At 37.9% G+C, this 19,373-nt stretch overlaps 1 protein-coding gene across 2 annotated transcripts in view; it reads left to right on the top strand.

The window, feature by feature from the left end:
* Positions 1 to 10,175: 10,175 nt before the first annotated feature.
* Positions 10,176 to 19,373, top strand: part of XYLB (xylulokinase) — a 384,016-nt gene continuing 374,818 nt past the window's right edge. For both annotated transcript variants that reach the window (XM_053713791.1, XM_053713790.1), the window contains exon 1: positions 10,176 to 10,416. In XM_053713791.1, the coding sequence (XP_053569766.1) occupies positions 10,369 to 10,416 (48 nt within the window). In that variant the 5' untranslated portion in view covers positions 10,176 to 10,368. The remainder of the gene's footprint in view (positions 10,417 to 19,373) is intronic.

The following is a 19,373-nucleotide window of genomic DNA, read 5'->3' as shown; positions in this document are numbered from 1 at the left end:
CCCAAAAAGCTCTTAACTACTGACTTTTTTCTGCGGCTGGAGTTTTGTCGTTAGATTTCTAACGCTCACTTCAGCCAAGACTCTAAATACCGGCGTTAGAAAGATCCCATTGAAAAGATAGGATACGCAAATGGCGTAGGGGGATCTGCGGTATGGAAAAGTCGCGGCTGCAAAGTGAGCGTTAGACCCTTTCCTGACTGACTCCAAATACCAGAGGGCGGTAAAAAACAGCGTTAGGAGCCTCTAACGCTGGTTTTGACGGCTACCGCCCAACTCTAAATCTAGCCGATAACGTTTATGGTTTGAATAGAGCAAGCAATTTTAAAAAAAAAACTTTATTTACTTCTATTATCAAATTTACTATATTCTCTTTGTATCCTTTGATGGAAAGCGCACATAGCTCAGAAACAGCAATGCAATACTGGGTGCTACGCCATAGTTGCCAACATTTAAAAAAAAATAAAAAATAATAATAATAATCCAGGCACATTTATGCCTATTTATGGTTTACAGAGATCCGCCCACTCAGAGCCACCCAAAACAACCACATTAAATGACTATTTAGCCATACTGATTGCTTAATGCAGGTTAAATCCTTAAGTACCTCATCTCCCTTACCCTCTGTCAACCACATCAGTGGGGTGTGAAGAATAATTTTTAAGCACAGCACCAAAACAAGCAAGCAAGGGACCGTTTAGCATCTGTATAGCAGGACCCCACATATTACCCTAGTTTATATAGATGTTACAGAGCCGGAAATTTGTTTGTAATATAAGTGGGGACAATTAAACATGTTCCAAATCGTACAACACTATTGAGATGCTTTGCTTCCTCACCACTTGCCTCCTATCCTCACAAGTAGGTCCCGAGTGGTGCTTCAACTAGGTGTTTAAACCGTTTGTAAGGGTTAAACACATAGAGCAGCAGGGTCACTAGTCTTAAAAATGACATGCTCTGGGGCGGAGCTAGCTGTCGACAAGAGCAGACGCATGGAGAGAGAGCTCCTGCTATTTTAGTTGCAAAAGTCATCTTTACCTATTGTTTGCCGACTATTTTCAGCAGGAGTGGATATAATAATACTAAAGGACAACATTCTAGCAGAGCTTATTAAAAAGAATGATCGCCTACATCGAGAGTTTGACGTAATAAGATTGCGGCCTGTGACTGCACATAAAGTATTGCAACGACATCTAATATACTGAGCCAACCAGAAATCTAGCTGAGATCACACGAATAACTACTTATTTGAAGTTCAGACTAAATGCTATTACATTGTCTTGTTATCTTGCATTTGTTGATTATGCAAATCTAATGTGTTGACTGGTCCTTTAAGCAAAGTTAAGAAATTAGGAAATGCAAATGCTGGGGACAGGATATGATCAGATACAGACATAGAAGGAGGTTTACATGGGAGACATACCATAGAATAAGTTTTAAAACAGTGTTAAAAAAGATCCAGGAAGAGATTCAGCAGTTTACATGGGGGACATGCCATAGAATAAGTTTTAAAGCAGTGTTAAAAAGTCACCTTTTATTGGAAAATATGGAACATATGGATCAAAAAACAAAGCCACATTCCAGGCTATCTGCCCTTACTCATGCACTAAATATCACACAATAACACAATGTTTAACCCTTTAACTGCTAAGCCATTTCCCCCCCACCCTTGTTTTAGAGATTTTAGGTGCCGCTCCCATTTAATCCCCTCTGTAGGCCACTTTTCAATGATAAACCCACACATCATATATATTGGGGGGGTTTTCAGCAGACCCAGCAAATTCAAACTATATAACATGTAGGGGTGTTAGAGAGAGTGGGAAATATTGCTGGCAATTAAGATTCTGGTGCCACCCTTGATCAATACTAGAAAAATATTTAACAGGAAGATAAAGTTTCAGACCATATAGTAATGATTTGAAAAAGCAAGGGAATAAATACAGGCACAGAAAAAATATATTTCAAAAACTTCAAAATGTATTATCCCATATCACATTCAGTGAGTCACTGTATTTGGCCCAAACCAACATAATAAAGTGAACACCATACAAAACACATTAAGTCTAAGGTAAAAATGACTCAAGCATATAATACCTATCTAAGCATACGTATGCCACTATAACCTAATATAATAATTTTACACAAACTTTCCAGGTTGCAATACAGAGAGTACCATAGTTGGTAAATATAAGCATATATCATTAAATAAATACCTACAATACACAGGAATATTAAATAACTGTAATCAAGGGTATAACGCCATACAGCGTGATAAGAATATGCATACAATTTGAGACTGTCTCTCTGTTTATACAACAATAGTTTTCAAAAGTTAGTCTGCAGTCAGTCCCAAGAAACACCTAATGGCGGAATAGAAATATAATCCTTCATACAAAGGAAAATTATAACACAGCAGTTCTTACTGTAACTCGCTCCAATAGGTGATGTGTGTAGCGATTGCAAAAAAGAAGCAAATGACACTTAGCTTTTCCGTTCTGTGTCCCAAATGCCTTTACAAAACATGCCGCTTTCTCTGTAGCGTCTGATGTCACTGAGAAGGGGAGTGGTGTAGCCTTAGATATCCTCCAATCAGATCTGTAGATGGAGATCGCTTCTCACTTGTAGTCAGAAAATCAGCTGTACCGGCATCCAACAGCACCAAGAAAGAACCAGGCTTTCCCTAGGCTGATAGTCGAAAACGAGAGGCTCTTACCAAGATATACCAAAACACGCCCATAGGCTCTCTCTTCTCAGTGGATAAACAGAGTAGAAATAACGTGTAAATAGCACTCGCACTCAGCATGTATTCACCTGCATATGCTCCACAGGTGGGTGCATTCCACGCTTTTGTAGCAGTTTGTTTGAGCAATAGTTACACACAAAGCAGTCCTTTTGTATCAGGCTATATTGCTCCAAAAATAAGTGCTCCACCGGATTTACATCCGCTCTCCAGTCAGCACTTGGCAGGTATGCAGATAGGATGCAAGCAGTTTAGACAAATGTCCATAGCAGCTAGGTTTGCACCATAAACCTTATTTCACCTTAGACAGTTGATATCAACAGGAGCTTAGTCGACATACTCCTGTTTAAATAATAAGAATAGGAGTGAACCAGGCGCCAACTAATGGAGGCTAGGTGAGGTAAATTAAAATACAACAATTTATTACATTCAATGTATAACGACAATATACAGAAATTCCTTAATCAATAAAATATAAAAATCATGGATCCATGACAGTATAAAACAATGTGCATATACAACTATTAAAAGACAATGTTCAAACACAGATAACGGTGTATTTTCAGAGACTTTAACTTCTGACAGTACAATTGCAGATAATATAATAAAAAATGTGTTGAATATTAAATGTCTAAGATAAAAGTCTGTTGGAGTCAGATGGGCTTGATTCAGTACTGAAAAATGTGATCTTAAAAATATATCCAATGAGTTCCTAAAATTAAGTGTTGTATCCAAATGAAGAAAAAATGTGATTTATGTGACCCAAAACAATTGCTTCAAGAAACTTGTCCCAAAAGTAAGTGCAATTTTACAAATCAAGTTGATCCAGCCTATATTCAAAAATTGGTGAAAAAAATATAGTAAAAAATCGTGAAAATTAATTGACAATTCCAAAAGTATGCCAGTGAATCAAAAAATCAATAAATATCAATAAAAATCGATAAAATTAGTCAATAATAATCTTTCAACAAAGGTGTGTAGAGAACAATAAAAACAAAAATCAAAAATAGAAATTCAAAAGTGGATAAAAACCAGTAGTGTTCACTATGTGCCAATAACTCTTTATCCGGCAAAGGAAATGTTGAGACTGGTAGTCTCCTGGGATTTAGAGAGTTTATTCACCAACGAAGTGCATAAAAATATCCAATGCTGGTCTACGCATTTTGGCCCTGCTAGGCCTTTATCAAGACTAGCAGGGCCGAAACGCGTAGACCAGCATTGGATATTTTTATGCACTTTGTTGGTGAATAAACTCTCTAAATCCCAGGAGACTAAATCCCAGGAGACTACCAGTCTCAACATTTCCTTTGCCGGATAAAGAGTTATTGGCACATAGTGAACACTACTGGTTTTTATCCACTTTTGAATTTCTATTTTTGATTTTTGTTTTTATTGTTCTCTACACACATTTGTTGAAAGATTATTATTGACTAATTTTATCGATTTTTATTGATATTTATTGATTTTTGGATTCACTGGCATACTTTTGGAATTGTCAATTCATTTTCACGATTTTTTACTATATTTTTTTCACCAATTTTTGAATATAGGCTGGATCAACTTGATTTGTAAAATTGCACTTACATTCTTTTTCCTAAAATTTTCAGTCACAATCTTCAAGCCTTCTTTTTTTTTTTTTTTTTGATAGTGATAAAAAAAAAAAAAAAAAAAAGAAGGTTTGAAGATTGTGACTGAAAATTTTAGGAAAAAGAATGCTACCAACAATATCCTACACGCTGATAGTAGTCATCCTTCTCATCTGATTAGGGGTATTCCCTATGGACAGTTTCTCCGGCTTAGGAGAAACTGTTCGTCCCTAGCAAAATTTGACATACATGCAGGCCTGATGAAAGAAAGATTTCTCAAAAGAGGATACTCAAATAAATGCTTGAAAAGGGCACTCTGGAAGGCACGAAGGACCCCCAGAGATGACCTTTTGTATAATAAGAAAGTCAAGTCAAATGAGGCCCAAATCAGATTTATCACTAAGTTTAATAATCAATGGTCCAATATCATATCAGCATTGGCTAATAACTGGCATATACTCACTTTGGATGTCAAAGTTAGAGATATGATTGGTGAAAGACCATTATTGACGGCCAGGAAAGCTCAAAGTCTGAGAGATCACTTAGTAAAGAGTCAGTTTGTGAGGGGTCCCTCGAATGCTGATTGGCTTAGAAGGGATAAAGGGATAAAAGGTAGCTACCCATGTGGGCACTGTGTCTACTGTGCCCACATGGATAGCACCAAGCAATTCTCCACTCAGGGTAACAAAGTATTTGATATCAAGTTTTTCTTCAACTGCAAATCTGAAGGGGTAATCTATCTTCTTCGCTGCTCATGCCCGGTCTTTTATGTTGGTAAAACCAAAAGGCTATTAATGGACCGGGTACAGGAGCATCGGGATGACATCCTTCATGAAAATGATACTAATGTGGCAAGACACTTTGGTACTTTCCATAATGGAAGTGTGGAATCCTTAAAATTCATTATAATAGATAAAGGTATAACAAACGGTAGAGGCGGTAATAATGAGAAAGTGTTATTACAGAAAGAAACAAAATGGATATATAGACTAGGCACTAGATACCCGGTAGGTCTTAATGACAAGCTGGAGTATGCTAGTTTCCTATAGCTAGTAGATTCTTCCATTATCGGGAAGAATATGTGCTATAATATAAGGTGTCACCATTGTGGGCTGTGATAAAAGTGTTGGAAAGCTAAGGAATTAAGCAAGACCAATTTAAATTGAAACTTCACAATCTCACATAAAAAAACATAAATGACAGGTTTCTATATGTGAATACACCTTTAAGTAATTATCTCCTATGAGGGTGGCACACCTGAGGAATGTCAGGTGAGCCCTTTATAAGAGGAAGTCCGGTGAGGACTCAATTAAGCCCTGATGAACCCCTGTGACACACACTTGCTGTGGGGGTGAAACGGTCGTTGGTATTGTTGTGTTTTAACACTGTTGTGTTTAAACAGGAGTATGTCGACTAAGCTCCTGTTGATATCAACTGTTTAAGGTGAAATAAGGTTTATGGTGGAAACCTAGCCGCTATGGACATTTGTCTAAACTGCTTGCATCCTATCTGCATACCTGCCAAGTGCTGACTGGAGAGCGGATGTAAATCCGGTGGAGCACTTATTTTTGGAGCAATATAGCCTGATACAAAAGGACTGCTTTGTGTGTAACTATTGCTCAAACAAACTTCTACAAAAGCGTGGAATGCACCCACCTGTGGAGCATATGCAGGTGAATACATGCTGAGTGTGAGTGCTATTTACACGTTATTTCTACTCTGTTTATCCACTGAGAAGAGAGAGCCTATGGGCGTGTTTGGGTATATCTTGGTAAGAGCCTCTCGTTTTCGACTATCAGCCTAGGGAAAGCCTGGTTCTTTCTTGGTGCTGTTGGATGCCGGTACAGCTGATTTTCTGACTACAAGTGGGAAGCGATCTCCATCTACAGATCTGATTGGAGGATATCAAAGGCTACACCACTCCCCTTCTCAGTGACATCAGACGCTACAGAGAAAGCGGCATGTTTTGTAAAGGCATTTGGGACACAGAACGGAAAAGCTAAGTGTCATTTGCTTCTTTTTTGCAATCGCTGCACACATCACCTATTGGAGCGAGTTACAGTAAGAACTGCTGTGTTATAATTTTCCTTTGTATGAAGGATTATATTTCTATTCCGCCATTAGGTGTTTCTTGGGACTGACTGCAGACTAACTTTTGAAAACTATTGTTGTTTACACAGAGAGACAGTCTCAAATTGTATGCATATTCTTATCACGCTGTATGGCGTTATACCCTTGATTACAGTTATTTAATATTCCTGTGTATTGTAGGTATTTATTTAATGATATATGCTTATATTTACCAACTATGGTACTCTCTGTATTGCAACCTGGAAAGTTTGTGTAAAATTATTATATTAGGTTATAGTGACATACGTATGCTTAGATAGGTATTATATGCTTGAGTCATTTTTACCTTAGACTTAATGTGTTTTGTATGGTGTTCACTTTATTATGTTGATTTGGGCCAAATACAGTGACTCACTGAATGTGATATGGGATAATACATTTTGAAGTTTTTGAAATATATTTTTTCTGTGCCTGTATTTATTCCCTTGCTTTTTCAAATCATTACTATATGGTCTGAAACTTTATCTTCCTGTTAAATATTTTTCTAAATTCAAACTATAGTATACAGCTATTTTATGTAAACATCATGACACATGACATGTGGCAATTCTGCAAAATGTGTGAAAAAATAAATAAAAAAAAGGTTGCTAACAATAGTGTGTTTGTGTTTTTTTTCTATACAATAAAAAAAAGGGGTTATCCTCATATAAATTAGGGTATGGTTATATAACTTTGATGCGGACATAGGGGGCTCCCAAATATATGCACATTCACTATTACCACAGTAATCACCTGGCTATTGAAACTTATATAGCGACTTTATTTTAAAAAGGCGCTTCTGGGCTTTAAAAGGGGTCTCTATGACTTTTTGATGGCCTATTATAAGTGCGTTCAGAGTTTGAGACCCTTTCATTTGAATAAAAATTTTTTTTTTGAATAAACACAGTTGTAAAAAAGTGTGCACTCTATATGGAAAATAAAAAGGGGTATTCTCATATAAATTAGGGTAAATTGTGGTTACGGTATATTTATACTTTGATTTGTACGTAGGGACTCCAGTGGGCTTCTACTCAAATAAATGAAGATTTATTCACACCAGGTGATCACTGTTACTTCAGTGATCACCTGGCTATTAAAACGTATATAGGGGTCGATTTTAAAAAGGGTGTTATATAGGCATAAAAACAAGGGGACATGGGGGCAGGTGATCCAACTTGTGTCATGGTGGCTTGTAGGAGTTAAGGGAGTTGAGATCAAGGGGGGTATAACAAGCACCAACCATCCAGCTCCCTTCCTCCTATTTACTGTGACTGTTACTTCCGGGGTTTTTGGGTCTCTCTCTCTCTCTCTATATATATATATGTATGTGAAAAGGATAGGGTGTTTTTTGTCTTGCGCTGTGTGTTATGCATATAGTTATTTTGCCCTTTTTAGAGTTTCTCCTGATGTATTTAAAAGGCTGCTTAGTCTGGAGATTCCACTATCATCAAATGGAATGAATTGTAAAGGGTGAGAGTTGAGGGTTCCAAACTGTAGCGCTCATAGAATGGAGGAAACATAAACAGAGAACAATTTATGGTGCAGTATGACTATACTAGTTAACAATATAGTACAAAAAGTAAGAATATTGCTCACCTTTTAAAACCTCAAACATGTGAGGTATGTGAGGAGCGCTGAGGGGAATAAATTCCTGTCTGTGTTAAAGATGTTTGTCCCTTGGTGACCAGTTGGAGTATGGTACATCTTTCTTTTTGGTGCCTTTAGGATATTCTTCTCCTCTCCCCAAAACTGAGGTAAATGGTAGTGTTCACAGTGTGAGTTGATTGGTGAGGTGCAAGATGTACAAAAATAATAATAATAGAAGGAATAAAATAAAAGGTGAGCAATATTCTTACTTTTTTTATATATATATATACTGTATACTTAGGCTTACCAGAAGTCCCACTTTTACTGGGATTGTCCCGGTTTGGAGGCGCTGTCCCAGTGTCCCACCCAGTTGTTCATTCTGTCCCAGTAGGGTTGCCACCTCCAGGTTTCAAATCATGAATATTATCAAATATGACTGGACTGTGGCTCTCCAGCATAGTTGGATGCTGGTGCTTTATTACATACAGCCCTGCTTAGCTTAACGTTCGTGTCCTTCAAAGTTTACATTTAGTAATACAGGCTGAGTGAACAGCATAGGGTTTTTTAATTTTTGTAGTACTACTTGGTTTATTTTTCTAAGAATTTAACACCCCCGACCCCTGGTGACATTGCCGGTAATACACCTTTAGGGGAATCATGTGAGTATGACTAGGAAGTACAGACAGGCAGGATTTTTGGCCTGGATCTTGCTTTACTGCATGCAGGATAGCATTTTGGCTATAATCGTCCTGCATTATGGTATAGAGTAGCCTCTTAAACAGCTTTAGCAGGTACTTACGTGTTTCTTTTTTACTTTTATTCAGTGTTGTATTTATGCCTTATCAGTATTTGGCTCTGTTCCTTAATTAGACACATAAAACACATATTACACTGCAGATATTAAATTGTGAAATTGATAATTATGAAAGTGATAATTATGCTTATGTTTGGCATTATTTAGCATCTGAGATTTAGATTAATGATTTATTTGCCATGACAAAGTAATGGTGCCTTTTTCACAAGGGGTAGTGTTATGGTCTATTTAAACTGTGTGATTCACTTGTTTGACTGAGGAAGGGTAGAGTATCCACGAAACATTACACACATAAAAGCTACTACTTTAAAAGGACCGGTAATTGCCACGCCCCCTTGACCACGCTCCTGACCACACCCCCACTGGCACCGCACCAGGTGGTCCCAGTTTCACCTCTAAAAATTATGGTAAGCCTATGTATACTCAAAATCATTATACAGATTCTATGTGTACAGAAGAATACATATTATTACTAGAAATTATTACTGAATTAAATTTGGGGGCCCCAAAAAACATTTGTGCACCTGGGCCCTCTGTTGAGTAGGTCCGCTACTGCTAAATAAACTGGAAACATCCTGAATAATTTGTAGACTATAAAGAGAGATGAAATGATCTGTATAAATAAGCCCAGTTTTAAAGCAATGTTGTTTTTAAACTAATAAACAGCACTTACCTTTTTTTTAACATTATTCTCAGTATTGCAAGGGAGCCTGCAGCTATAATCCATATTCAGCACATTTCAGATCTGGATTTCTTCCTGTTAAAGTGCAAAACAATAAGATCTGTGCAAATCCAATCCATAGGCATCCTCAAACTTGGCCCTCCAAAGGTTTTAGAACTACATTTCCCATGATGCTTCCCATGATGCTCAGCCAGCATATCAGATGGCTGAGCATCATGGGAAATGTAGTTCCAAAACCTCTGGAGGGCCAAGTTTGAGGATGTCTGCACACAATTGCACGTTAACACATACAGTATTATATATTATATAAGGTATGTTCTCTCTTTAGGTTGCAAAATTATTTAAAATGCAAAAACAGGCATGAAATATGTGAAAGCACTTTCTGTGTGACCAATGAATGTGCAAATAAATGCAAACTATGGAATATTTTGTGAATATTTAAGTTGCAGTGTTTGTTAACAGTATTATTTGAACTTTAGGAGGACCTGAGGTCTGCTAAGATTTCAAAAGAAAATAATTCAATAAAAATAATTGAAAAGTTAGCTGTGTTCTACAATTCACGTCATTCAATGTGTTGGAACTATATTTCTAAAGTCTTTTTTGCATGGGGAATGTTATTGCAGGAACACACAAGTTAGGAAGGAAGCATTGTAACACTACAGGAAGTAGGGAGGGTGAAAGTGAAATCTGTGTGTTTAGAATCAAACATTTACTATATGGTTTAATGGTTTATATAGTACATTATCTAAAACAAACTGCAGCCCTGCTGGTTACTTATTTATTATAAAGCAAACAGAAGGTAGCACCACTGTCAGTCACAAAGTATTTGCTGCACTGATAGGAATCCTGTCCCATGGCTGCTGCTGCATATTACCTGGGGTTTGACTTCAGCACCCAGCAGGTATGCATTGATTAAAATAAACCACATGGCCAATGTGAACTCCAGACTTCAATATAACTGATGCATACATACAATCTTTGTCTATATCTATCTATCTATCTATCTATCTATCTATCTATCTATCTATCTATCTATCTATCTATCTATCTATCTACACACATTATATACTGTATACATATATAATACATACAGTATACATGCATATATATATATATATATATATATATATATATATATATATATATATATATATATATATATATATACACAGACATATATGTACATACAAATATACACACACAGACATATATGTACATACAAATATACACACACAGACATATATATGTACATACAAATACACACACACACAGACATATATATGTACATACAAATACACACACACAGACATATATATGTACATACATATACACACATATATATATATATATATATATATATATATATATATATATAGAGCAGGTGTGTTTTTAAGAATTAGAGGCACATTAAATTAAAAATAAACGTACATTGATAAAACTTATGTTTGTCCAATTACTCTTTCTTTAAAGTATTTTTTCATTTAATAAAACTAAATTAATAAGATAAAATTAGGAGAGTGAGGTTTCTTTGTACCCATTGGTCATTGTTTTGTTGTAGAAGCCAGCAGCTTGTTTTGGGCGGCGGGGCCTCACACTATTCTGCAGCAGAGAGACCTTTGTCACCTTAAAACTGCATAGCAAGGACATTGTGAAATCAACTTAAAGGGCTATTATATTGAAAAATGACATGTTCTAAATCTTTAGAGCATGTAATTTTATCACTAACGACCCAGTGATTTTATGTGTTTAGCCACCACATATGGGTTAAACACATAGGTAAAATAATGCTTGGAAGCTGCAGAGCACTACTGGTTCAGAACAAAAACTGCAGCTGAGCCAATCAGCAGCGCTAAACAACTAACGCTGCTGATTGGATCAGCATCAGTTTCTGCTTGGGCAGTCAGTTCTCTGCAGCTCCCAAGTGGTAATCAAGCTATGTGTTTAACCCCTTTTTTAAACTTCTGACCAGCCCAGATATTTGGGGATTGTCAAATGTTAGGCTGTCTGTCAGCTGTCCCTCAAACAGCCCCATCTCTGCATACTAAACACCTGACCCATGACACACCTATGATCCTCCTATTGCCGTGGCTGTGCACATGAAACATTGGTGGGTCACTGACTACAAGTTTCCCACACATCCCTGTCCCGGAAAGCCTCTGGAAAATATGTAATTTCACACTATCTGTTGGGAACATTGAGAAGAGAGATACCATACGTATAATATACAGAAATGTGCACATTTAACGAGCTTCACAAACAAATGCGCTTATTCATTTGCTGATTACAAGACAACCATAGTAATATAAAACTGTTGAGAATCCCCTTTTTCAATTATGAAGCCTTCTGACAAATTTAATATAATTAGTATCAAAATTCATTAAAATTATGGTGGAGATAAAAGTTTGAGATTTAAATCCTCCATATCTCTAAAGTAAATCAATATAATTTGTTGCACAGGAAATTAGCACATTTAGGCAAGTATTCCCACTTGCTTTCCCCCAATAAAACTCCATATACATTGTTACCAATGCACAAGAGGATTCTGGGTAAGATATGCAAATTAGATATGCAACATCTCAAACTCTGCTTCAAATACTCTGTTTTAACACAGTATTTGAAGCAAAGAGTTTAAGATGTGGCATATCTTACCCAGAATCCTCCTGTGCATTGGTAACAATGTACAGTATATGAAGTTTTACTGGGGAAAAGTAAGCAGGGATACTTGCCTAGATGTGCTAATTTACTGTGCAACAATAAAATTGATATAATTAGTATGAAATAAAAGCTCATTTAGATTTGACAGACTAACAAAAATTATGATAATCACATGGCAGCTGGAGGGACAATGAACCACGTGTTCAAAAGATGTGGTTTTATTTTTCATGCCCAATTAAGCCACGCAAGGTGACATGACACCCCATTTTGGAAAACAGGAGCAAACACTTATTGTTTATTCACTGTAGAGAAAAAGAAAGTTTCTTTCTTCTCTCTGCATTAAGGGATTCAGTTCAAAAGCAATCTGTGCTCCAAGAGAGAGGCCCTGCCACCCTAGCAACCCCATCTAAACAATTAAAGGGACAAGAAACACCTTGTAATCACAATATTTTTCTGCAGTCATGAAGCAACTTAATACTATGTGAACCTGTTTTTTTTTGGAATGCATTAACACCTTGTTTGCTGCAATTTTTTTTAATAGTCAGACTCCTCCCACAACTTGCTTTATTTAGAGGAGCCAATTTGAACTTGATACTGGAACAGACACAGATAGTCATTGTTTTGCAGTTCATTTGGAGCAACAGATTCAAAACTTTATGGATAAAAATAAAAAGATGTTGTGTAAGTTCTTACCCAGACCCAGAAAAAGGAAACAACCATGTCCTGAATAAATGCTACTGCTTGCTTTCACCTGCCATATTATAACAAAACGAACAGAATCCCTCCTATTTTGCATATCCTGGCAATTCTTATCTTTCTATAAATATGACATGTCCCTTGTTTAAAGGGCCATTACTTGTTCTAATTTGTTTTATCACTAGTGACCCTGCAACTCTATGGTCACATATCCTATATAATAGAAGGACAGGTATGTTTGTGCAATGCAGTCATGCACAGTAGAGGCTGCGCGAGTCAAACATACTTGGCCTTACCGACCAGCACCGATGTGCAGTATAGACTGTACGAGGACGGCGCTGGTCGTTAAGCCCTTAAGGACCACAACGCTGCTGTCCTGGGCCTCTCTCTGCCACAACCACGCTAAAAGTAGCGAGATTGCACTATTTCTGCATGCCCCACGAGTGGGGCAGTGCAGAAATAGTCTTGCAGATCGTTGGTGGCATTAGGAGGGAAGCAGGTGGGCGGCCCATCGCTGGAGGGGGCGGGTGGGACCGCTGCGCTGTAGTTTCTTAAACATTTTGGCCCGTGTACACGGGCTTCAACACTAGTATATTATATATTTGCCAATAATTATTTTTATCAGGTTAACATCAGCTGTTTATATAGTACATATTTTTTTGCTTAGCATTTACTAAATATCTGCAGCCGTTTAGTATTGACATCAATGGCAACCGATAAACAATAATTTGCACCAAGTGTACACTGCACAATTATTGTTTAATGGCTGACAAAAAATAGTAGTTGGTAAGTCACAAAGATTACACAATTGTGTGCAAAAAATTAGCAAAAAAGACATTACACTTCTGATATTTCACATATTAATGCACAATTTATTAGATACCATTTAAACGCGGCACCCACAAAGGCCAGTGAGCCAATCAATAGTAGTAGTCACACAACCCATCTGTGTAATAGCTGCTGATCAGCTCACCGTTAGTTTTCATTTTGGACCAGCAGTTCTCTGCGGCTCCCAAGATGTACTTAAAGGATTGGTAAAGTATGCTCCAAATTCCTTTTTTTTTTAAATGTAAATCGATCAAACATAGTAATCTTGATACATTACACTTACCGTTCATTCAAAAAGAAGATCCGATAAACTTATAAACAGAATTCTTAATTTCAATACTGATGTCACATTAAAGGGACACTGAACCCAAATTTTTTCTTTTGTGATTCAGATAGAGCATGAAATTTTAAGCAACTTTCTAATTTATTCCTATTATCAAATGTTCTTTATTCTCTTGGTATCTTTATTTGAAATGCAAGAATGTAAGTTTAGATGCCGGCCCATTTTTGGTGAACAACCTAGGTTGTCCTTGCTGATTGGTGGATAAATTCATCCACCAATCAAAAACTGCTGTCCAGAGTCTGAACCAAGAAACAAGCTTAGATGCCTTCTTTTTCATATAAAGAAAGCAAGAGAACGAAGAAACATTGATAATAGGAGTAAATTAGAAAGTTGCTTAAAATTGCATGCTCTATCTGAATCATAAAAGAAAAATTTTGGGTTCAATGTCCCTTTAACCGTCCCACTAGAAAGGGCGGTCTTGAATGCTATCTTTTTTGCATAAATTATCTTCTGTGATTTAAATATTTAGACGCCTGCACATTATTCTCCTTGTTCTCACGCATGCAGAAAAACGATTTTTGAAGTTTTTTGCCCTGTCTTCTTAGGATCTCAACGCATGCGCAAATAAAAATGTACTATATAAAATACATTTAACAGTAAATGGAAGGTATTTCAATAAGCACTTTTATAACACTTTATTTAAAAAGAAACATAGGGAAACGTTTATCCAAAATTCGAATAGAAATTCATTCAGAAATCTAAAAGTGCTCGCTTTTCCAGGGTTGATTGTCGCATGCTGTACCTTTGTATTTATTATCAACAAAATAAAATGCTTGTTTCACTAAGGGAGATTCGTTAAAGAGTACTCCGTTGATTGCCTGAGATGATGATGCGCATCTATCAGCTAATTAGAATGACTGCGGTCACATGACCATAAAACGCTTACGTAGGAGATTGCAAAATAATTAGAATGTGCATGCGTTGAATCAATGGGGTCCACAGCGCATGCGTTGGCTTTACACAATGTACCCGGAACAGAAGTAAATGGAGAACACAGGTTGCCCACCGTGATTGGCTAATGCAAATTAGCCTCACGGTGGGTTTGGAAATTTCATATTTTCAGAACGGAATAGCTGCTGAACCAGAAAGAAAGCGCAGCGCAAAGTATTTACACACACTTTTTATTTACTCTCATTTTTTTTTTTTTTTCAAAATTCTTTTTTTTATTGAGAATATGCCATAAGGTTTACAAACACAACAGATTGGTTCAGATAGAGAAAGCACATAATGAATAAGAAAAATTACAGGATCCAGTGTATTGTATCAATTATAAATAAAATAAATGGAATTTAACCAATTCACAAGTTATTCTCAAGGCTTATGGTAGTGAAGTAAAGTAAATTGTGTCTTCAAAACTTTTCAGGAATTGCTTATTGTTATAGGTACTTGCAGAACATTAAACCAATCACAAACAGTTGCATGAAAACTCGATTAAAAACTTTAAAGTATATCTGGCTCTTTCCAGAAATGATTCACCAAAGGTCAACCCTACTGCTGCATGTCCGCCCTGGGCCTCAAGTCTTTAGGTCTGATAAGTAGTGGTCCCAAAGAGCTTGGGCTTCTATATAGGAGTCCCTCGTGTTATTTTTATAGGAGCCGAACTCCTCTAATTCTATTAACTCTGAAACTCTACTTCTCCACCTCTGGATATCTGGGGGTGAGTGTGCTTTCCATTGTTTAGCTATAATGGATTTCACGCCATTTCTCATTATTTGGAACAGTATGTGAGGTGCCTTGGATGCCAATTTCCTAAATTTATTGAGTAGAAAAATTAGGGGATCTAAGGGTAGAACGCAATCCAGGACTTTCTCCATTTCCCCAATACAATGCCTCCACAGCTGGTTAATTGCATTGCACCACCACCACATGTGCCCCATTCCACTACCTGTGTGTCCGCATCTCCAACATCTGTCTGATAGTGAAGGATATAACCTGTGTAGGCGTCTAGGGGTAAGGTACCAGTTATGTAATACTTTGTAGTTTAGTTCCGAGGAGGAAGAGGACTTGGTGTTTCTAAAAATATCAACTGCCACGTGGGGGAGGATTATAATTCCCAGTTCCCTCTCCCAGGACTCGATCGATGAGGGAAGATCACCTGGTGGGGGTTGTGTCAAAATTGCGTATATTCTGGACAGAGTGTGTCTCTTTGGGTGTTGTGCTGTGAGTAATTTCTCTAAGTTCGTGAGGGATCTCAACATGTTATTGCTACTCCTATGAGTCAGTATATAATGGCGTGTTCGCCTGTAATGAAACCAATTCTGAAACACTGTAAATCCCTGCTCTTGTAGCTGAGCTTGGGACATTAGTTGATCACGTTCAGTCACCTGGTGTACTTTTATGTCCCTAGCGTCTCTATCTATTCCTTGTGCTCCCAATAGGTCAGTGAGTGAGAATTCATTGTTATGTGTCAGTGATGTCAGTGGGGAAGGACTAGATGAGAGAAATGGGTTTAGTTTATTTGCTATGTTCCACTGTCTCAATGTCTCTTTAGTTATAGGATTAATAATATTCTTAACCATAAAATGATAGTTGGGATGCCAGCAGATGGCTGAAAGGGGTGTTCCGGGGTTTAGATTTTGTTCTATCTCTATTCATCTTTTCTCTGTTTTATGAACCCTCCAGTCAAGTATGCGCTGTAAGAATATAGCAGTTCTATAAAGTTCTATGTCTGGAACTCCCATCCCTCCCTGGTCCCTGGAGCGCATCATTATATTTTTAATGATTCTGGGTTGCTTTCCCCTCCAGATAAAGGAATGAAACAACTGCGGTATCCGAGTAATATATCTGGGTGGAAGTGGTATGGGGAGAGTTTGCATGATGTATAGTAGTCTTGGGAAGGCATTCATTTTAATAGTGTTAATCCTCCCCATCCAAGTCAGTCGCCTAGAGTTCCACGAGGAAAGATCCCTGATTAGGGCCTCCCGAATCGGAATATAGTTTAATTTATAGATCTTTTCCATGTCTTCCGCTAGTTGAATACCTAGATATTTTATAGAACCCAGACACCATCTAAACGGGCAATTTTGTGAAAGTCTGAGTTTCATTTGTTCTGGGAGGGAGATTCCGAGGATCTCTGATTTAGTATAGTTGATTAAGAAATTGGTAAGTTTATTGAATACATTCAGTTCCTCCATCAAAGGAGACATGGATAGATCTGGATTGGTGAGGGAAAACAAGATATCGTTGGCAAATAAAGAGTTTATACTCCCGCCCTCCGACAACTACCCCTGTGATATCTCTATTAAGTCTAATACTTGTGGCTAATGCTTCCAGCAGACAGACAAACAATAAGGGGGAAAGGGGGCATCCCTGACGTATGCCATTGGTTATCTGGAGGGGTTGCGAAAGGATACCATTTAATGTTATCCTAGCACTAGGTTTCGAATACAGAGCAAAAATTCGCTGCAACATGATATCTCCTATTCCAAATGACCGTAAAGTCATCTTAAGGAATAGCCAGCTCACACGGTCGAAGGCCTTCTCCGCGTCCGTGGAAAGCCACACCGCGGGAACGCCCCCGACCTTTGTGTGCCATATTAAATGCATGTTACGGACCGTGTTGTCCTTGGCTTCTCTATTTGGTATAAAACCAACCTGGTCTTGGTGAATTATGGAGGGGAGAATCCGATTTAATCTAATTGCCAGGATCTTTGCGTATATTTTAACATCACAGTTTAATAGCGATATTGGCCGGTAGTTGGGTATTAAGTCTGTTGATTTGCCCGGTTTCAGGATGACTGTGATGTGTGCTTGTAAAGCCAAGGGGGGGAAGGGCTTATTACCATCTATGTCCTGGAAATAGGACAACAGATGGGGGGCTAGTATATCTCTATATGTGGTATAATAAAGATTTCCGAAACCATCCGGTCCCGGGGTCTTTCCCGCTGGGAATGTTGATATGGCTTCCTTAACTTCTTTAAGGGTAATGGGCAAGTCGAGCTCTGTCTGTTGATCTACAGTGATAGAGGGGAGGTGTAGTCGAGACAGGTAGGTGGATATGTCCTGTTCGGTGGCAGAAGGGCTGTCACTCTCTAGATTATATAACCTTTCGTAGTACTGTTTAAATTGGTCTGCAATGTCTCTTGATGTCGACCATGTCTTCCCTCCATGATCTTTTACTGTCATAATATGACGTTTGTTAGTACGCTGTCTCAATAATCTAGCTAGTAATTTGCCCTGTTTGTTATAGACCTCATAAAATGTTTTTTTAAGAAATAGTGCTGCTCGTTTGGTTTCTTGACCAAGGAGCAGATTGAGTTGGTCTCTTTTATGTTGTATGCTAGTAAGGAGGGATAGGTTACCCGGGATTTTTTTATGGATGTCTTGTAGTTTTCCCAGCTCTTCTAATAGGGAGCTCAGCTGTTATGTTCTTTGTCTATTTCTGGCAGCTTTTAATGCAATGATCTCCCCCCTGATTACACACTTGTGTGTCTCCCATAAACAATGTGTATCTATGTCTGGTGTGCAGTTTATATTAAAATAGTTTATTAGGGAGTTAAGGATCTGTGCGCGAATGATTGGGTCTTTCAAAAGAGTCTCATCAAGTTTCCAAGACCTATCAGGTCTCTGCGAGGTAGGCCATTTAAGGGAACAACTGACCATAGCATGTCTGTATGTCTAACTAGTTCTAAGCTGGTTACATCTAAAAAAAGGTAGTCTATCCTCGTGTAGACTCTATGGGGGTGGGAGTAAAATGTGTAATCCTTTGTGGAGGGGTGAGATAGTCTCCATGCATCATGTACTGCTAGGTCGGCCAGTTGAGATCTAATCGATCTCAATAGTTTCTGAGGAACCGAGGAAACCCCTCTAGAGCAATCTATGTCAGGTTCCATTGCTAGGTTGAAATCACCCCCCATAATCAAACTCCCTCTAGCGCAGTCCAAAATAGAATTTCTGATGGTGTGAAAAAATTGCGGTGTAGCGGTATTAGGGGCATATATGTTAGCAATCGTAATAACTTTATTGTATAGCTTACCTATCAATATAATGAACCTCCCACCCTTATCTCTATGTACCTTCAAGGGGCTAAAAGGAAAAAAATTTTTTATAATGATCCCCACCCCGTTATGTTTAGTGGAGTTCGATGCCAAGTAAACCTGCCCAAATTTATTGAGAGACAATATAGGTTCCCTTCCCCTTCTAAAGTGAGTCTCTTGTATTAGTACTATGTCGCAGTGGAGTCGTCTATATTCCCTGAACGCCATGGACCTTTTCTGGGGGGAGTTCAAGCCCTTTACGTTATGGGAGACTATCTTGACCTGCATAGAGTCGTCTGTCATTGTGTTTGTAGAGGGGTGGATTGTGCGGAATGTAGGTTATAGGAGGCCCAGGGCGTG

Source organism: Bombina bombina, chromosome 5 (genome assembly GCF_027579735.1).
Source record: "Bombina bombina isolate aBomBom1 chromosome 5, aBomBom1.pri, whole genome shotgun sequence".
NCBI classification, from domain to species: Eukaryota; Metazoa; Chordata; class Amphibia; order Anura; family Bombinatoridae; genus Bombina; species Bombina bombina.
The sequence above is the reverse complement of the archived record's forward strand: the minus strand, read 5'-3'. Positions and strand labels throughout refer to the sequence as shown.